Source organism: Alligator sinensis, unplaced genomic scaffold (assembly GCF_000455745.1).
Source record: "Alligator sinensis unplaced genomic scaffold, ASM45574v1 scaffold680_1, whole genome shotgun sequence".
NCBI classification, from domain to species: domain Eukaryota; kingdom Metazoa; phylum Chordata; order Crocodylia; family Alligatoridae; genus Alligator; species Alligator sinensis.
Genome location: NW_005842508.1, coordinates 495,990 through 501,259, shown reverse-complemented (window position 1 = coordinate 501,259; position 5,270 = coordinate 495,990). Strand labels below are relative to the sequence as shown.

The window sequence follows — 5,270 nt, the reverse complement described above, 5'->3', positions numbered from 1 at the left end:
ACCAAGTCTCTGTTATTCCAAAAGCATGGGTTTCTGGTCCTACATCCTATATTGAGCACAGGCAGTGTAAGCACTTCTCATAATCTACTTTTTTACACATGCATTTGGTTTCCCCAGACAAGTCAGAAAGTAGTGAAGCTACATAATAGTATACATAGGTGTGCTGATATACATTTTGTTTATGTTCAAGTGCATTTTTACTTCCACTAGGGAACTTTCCCATTTCCAGAAACCAGTGCAGATCAATCAGTTCTTAAGACAGGTTAACTGTGAGCAGAGGCAAAATAGCAGCAGACCCACTTTCAGCACTTGGTTACCTTTATCCATGACAATATGCAATAAGAGAAATTCAGCAATAAGCAGTTTTCTTTGTTTGGGTGAATTTATGCTACATGGAGGGAAGATGCAGACAGGCCTGAGAACAGAGGCTTTGCTGACTCTTGTCATTGACAGCCCAAGGGCAGGGCAGGGCCATCCTGGTGATTAGGCAGACAAGTTGAGCTCTGGCCACAGCTAGACTGCCACCCTATGATGGGGGATGAGCAGAGGGCTGCAAAGCCCCATGGATTGCTGGTGGAATGCAACCTACCATGAATCATAGTGGGATCTGGTACAGATGTTCATTACAGCACTCTAACCCATAGCGCTGAAGTCTGATACCACATCCATCCAGGGTTATCTTAGAGTGGGATTCACCATTTTTACAGAGCTCTATGTGCCCTGACTGTCTGTTCAGTTATGGCTGTAGAGTGCTTTCTATGTACCTACTGTGCAATAAGTGTAACCCCTGTACCTGGCCTCCATGTGCATTGGTGTCATGAAACTGTGTATGAAAAATCACAGATATTGCCATTAAGCAAATACAACCAGGCCTCTCACCTCAGTCCCACAAACGTCTTACCTGTCCTTCAGTTACAGTCTTATATTTTTCTAATTGGTAGTCCAGGCTTGCCCCAGTCACATTTTCAGACTGTTGCCAGAGCAGCTGAGTCATAGGCACTGACTTTTATTTTTGCTGAGGGAGGCCTAAGATTAGCAAAGCCAAGCCAAGTGGAGCCCATGGTGGGGTGGGGGTGGATGTGGGCTGAAAACCCGGGTCCCTCCACAATACTGCAAATCCAGGACAAATGCTGTCCTGGAATCATGCAGCCTGGAACTGGGACTTGATGTTACCATTTCAGGACTGCATCTTCCTGAGGAGGGCTTACTGATAGTTTTGGCTCCACCTAATACCCTACCTGGTCTCTCCTCTTTCATTTGCCTGTGACCAGGGAGCCAGCGAACAGGGACTGGCAACAGGACAGCAGTTTGCATGCAGTTCATAGGCCAGTCGTGGGCAGGAATACAAGGTATTCAGGTAAGTGAATGAAGTGGGGGGCTACTATGGGGGTGGTAACACAGAGTGCAGCCAGGGCCCCTGCCCTGCTGCTGCCTCCAGCCTGGAGCTCCTGTGAGGCCTCCACCCAGACAGGCCCCTTGGATGGGTCGGCAGTGCCCTGGCCCCCTGTCTGCCAGGGCTACCCCCAGGCCCCCACTCTGAGGCCTGGGGGTAGCAAGGGGGCTGGGGGTTCCGTTGCCTGTCCCACATGTGCCCGGACTGGGTCCCTACAGGGGCAGGTAAGGGAACTCCAGGCAGAGGTGAGCAGGCTGCAGAGGATCTGAGCAACTGAAGAAGAGATGGATGGCTACTTTCATTCTCTGCAGGACAAGACTCCTGGCAAAGAAGCTGCGAGGGAATGCCCCGATGCAGATGCTGGAGAGTGGAGGATGGTCATCTCAGGGGCCAGACCTCTCGCCACAGAGACAGCTCCCTCGGTGCAGTTGGGGAACAAATATGAGGCCCTGGCTCCATTGGAGGAGTGTGCAGTGGGGGGAAGTGCACTGGAGGGGCCTGCCGCCATCATTGAGCAAGCTGAGCACCGGCCAGGTAAGCAGCAGAAGAGACGCCTCATCATCATTGTGGGCAACCCCTTGCTGAGAGGAACAGAGGGATCCATCTGTCATTTGGATCCTATGGCACATGAAGTCTGCTGCCTGCCCAGAGCCAGGATCAGAGATGGCACTATGAGAATTCCTGATCTCATCCAGCCCTCCGACAATTATCCCATAGTCCTCATCCATGTGGGAACAAATGATGCAGCCAGGAGTAGTCCAGATCGTATCATAAGTGACTACAAGGCTCTTGGGACCAGGCTTAGGAAGACGGGGGAGCAGGTGGTCTTCTTGTCAATCCTCCTGGTCAGCGGTCACAGTAGGCATCACGTCACCAGTGTCAGGGAAGTCAACCCGCGGCTTTGGAGTTGGTGCCATCGTGCAGGTTTTGGCTTCCTGAACCATGATCTGCACTTCCACGCAAGAGACCTCCTGGGACGCAATGAGCTTCATTTCTCCATAAAAGGTAAGAGTCTCTTTTCTTACAGGTTGGCTGACCTCCTATGTTGGGCTTTAAACTAAGTACAACAGGGGATGGGGAGGCAGGAGATGGAGAGAGTCTAGAACCTACAGACTGCAAGACATGCAGCAGTACACCCCAGGTAAGTACCAAGGGGTCCTTTGAGCATCAGAATGGGGGGAGCAGCAAAGGCACCATTCGGAGGCCTCAAGTGCCTCTATGCTAATGTTAGGAGCATGGGAAACAAGCAGGAAGAACTTGCACTTCTGCTTGAAGATAATAACTTCAATTTAGTGGGGCTAATGGAAACCTAGTAGGACCCTACCCATGACTGGGCAGTACACATTGAGGGCTACAGGTTGTACAGAAGGGACAGACTAGGGAGGAAAGGGAGTAGTGTTGCTCTCTATGTAAAAGAGCATTATACATCTACCCTAATCAAAATGGGATCAGAGAAGGAGAAAGTTGAGGCTGAGGCATTGTGGGTTAGGATACATGGAGGTCATGGGGAAAGGGACTTGGTGGGGGCGGGTCTGCTACAGACCACTACACCAAGAGAAAAAAATAGACTTGGAATTCTTGAGGCAGCTCTCAGAGGCCGTACAGTCTAGGAACGTGGTTGTCATGGGGGACCTAAACTACCCTGACCTCTGCTGGGAGGAGCAGTCAGGCAAATCTAACCATTCATGTAAATTCTTAACCTGCATGTAGGACCTTCACCTAATGCAGGAGGTATACAGTCCCACTAGGGGGAATGCCTTACTGGATTTGGTGTTGGACCTGGTAGGGGAGCTGCAGATTCACGGTCACCTTGGGGACAGTGAGCACCAATCAATCGAATTCACATATGGCGTAGGGTGGGTAAGATAACTGGTACAGTGAAAGTGCTTGACTTTAGGAAGGCTAACTTCAGTGTGCTTAGGAGTCTAGTCAATGAAGCACTGCAGGAGAAGAGTATTGGCGAGATGGGAGTCCAGGAAGGCTGGGTGTTCCTAAAGGAAGTGATCCTTTGGGCACAGAGGGAGACTATCCCAGTACGAGGGAAAAGGGGGAAAGGAGCCAAAAAACTTCTTGGGTAAACAGGGAAATCCAGGGGAGCTAAAGGCAAAAAAGAAGGCATATAGTCGGTGGAAGCAGGGGGAAGCTACCAAGGAGGACTATACCTACTTGGCCCTCACTTGCAGGGAGGCAGTCAGAAAGGCCAAAGCAACTACAGAGCTGAGGCTGGCAACACAAATTAAAGACAACAAAAAGTCTTTTTTTTAGGGATTTAGGGAGTAAAAGGAAGGCACAGGGCAGCATAGGACCCCTACTAAACAAGGAGGAGAAATGCAAGAAGTGACAGACAGGGGGGGACAAGGCTGAGCTATTCAATGAGTTTTGTGCCTAAGTGTTCCTGAGCAGGGTTCAAGATAAGTCTCCTAATGGATTCTTAGATGGGCATCAGAGGGACACCAGCCTACCAACTGTCGATGCTGACTTGGTGCAGAGTCACTTGGATGGACTGGATGTGTTCAAGTCAGCAGGCCCAGATGAGCTGCATCCGAAGGCACTAAAGGAATTGGCTGGTGTCATAGCAGAACCATTGGCATGGCTGTTTGAGAGCTCATGGTGCTCAGGTCAGGTCCTAGAGGACTGGAGAAAGGCCTATGTGGTCCCTATTTTCAAGAAGGGGAGGAAGGAGGATCTTAGTAATTATAGGCCAGTCAGTCTCACCTCCATCCTTGGAAAGGTCTTTGAAAAGATTATGAGGGATCATATTTGTGGGAGTCCAGCAGGAAAAATAATACAGCAGGGAAACCAGCATGGATTTGTAGCAGGTAGATCATGCCTGACCAATCAGGTTTCGTTTTATGATGGGGTCACAAAATGCTTAGACACAGGAGTAGAGGTGGGTGTCATTTTCTTGGACTTTAGCAAGGCCTTCGATACGGTATCTCATCCTATTCTCATAAATAGATTAAGAGACTGCATGGTCCGGTGGGTGGCAAACTGGCTTAGCAGGCTCACGCAGAGAGTGGTAGTAGATGGGTCGGTATTGACCTGGATGGATGTGGGTAGTAGTGTCCCACGGCGTTCAATCTTTGGACCTGTACTCTTCAATATCTTCATCAGTTACCTGGATGCAGGTGTGAAGTGTACTCTGTCCAAGTTTGTGGATGATACTAAATTGTGGGGTGAAGTGCACACTCCAGAAGGTAGGGAACAATTGCAGGCAGACCTGGAGAGGTTAGAAAAGCGGGCAGTACGCAATAGGATCCAATACAACAAGGAGAAGTGCAGAGTGCTGCACCTAGGGTGCAAAAATATCCAGCATATCTACTGGCTGGGAAGTGACCATGTCAGGAGCACAGAAGCGGAAAGGGATCTCGGAGTCATAGTGGGCCAATGTGGTCCCCATTTTCAAGAAGAGGAGGAAGGAGAACCCAGGCAACTATAGGCCAGTCAGTCTCACCTCCATCCTTGGCAAAGTCTTTGAAAAAATTATCAAGGCTCACATTTGCGAGAGCCTGGCAGGAAAAATTATGCTGAGGGGAAACCAGCACAGGTTCATAGCAGGTAGATCATGCCTGACTAATCTATTCTCTTTTTATGACCAGGTTACAAAACGCCTGGACACAGGAGTAGGGGTTGACGTCATATACTTAGACTTCAGGAAGGCCTTCGATACGGTATCCCACCCCATACTGGTGAACAAGTTAAGAGGCTGTGACTTGGATGACTACACAGTCCGGTGGGTGGTGAATTGGCTAGAGAGTCGCACCCAGAGAGTCATAGTGGATGGGTCAGTATCGACCTGGAAGGGTGTGGGCAGTGGAGTCCCGCAGGGCTCGGTCCTAGGACCGATACTCTTCAATGTCTTCATCAGCGACTTGGA

General features: G+C 49.8%; 1 protein-coding gene across 2 annotated transcripts in view; it reads left to right on the top strand.

Moving 5' to 3' along the window:
- The first annotated feature begins 695 nt into the window (after positions 1-695).
- LOC112551557 overlaps positions 696-5,270 on the top strand; it is a 15,328-nt gene continuing 10,753 nt past the window's right edge. The window contains exons 1-2 of one of the 2 annotated variants that reach the window (XM_025213182.1): positions 696-1,357; positions 1,705-2,398. In XM_025213182.1, the coding sequence (XP_025068967.1) occupies positions 1,313-1,357; positions 1,705-2,398 (739 nt within the window). In that variant the 5' untranslated portion in view covers positions 696-1,312. Of the gene's footprint in view, positions 1,358-1,704; positions 2,778-5,270 lie in introns of those variants that run through there. The other variant, XM_025213181.1, reaches the window with a different exon arrangement.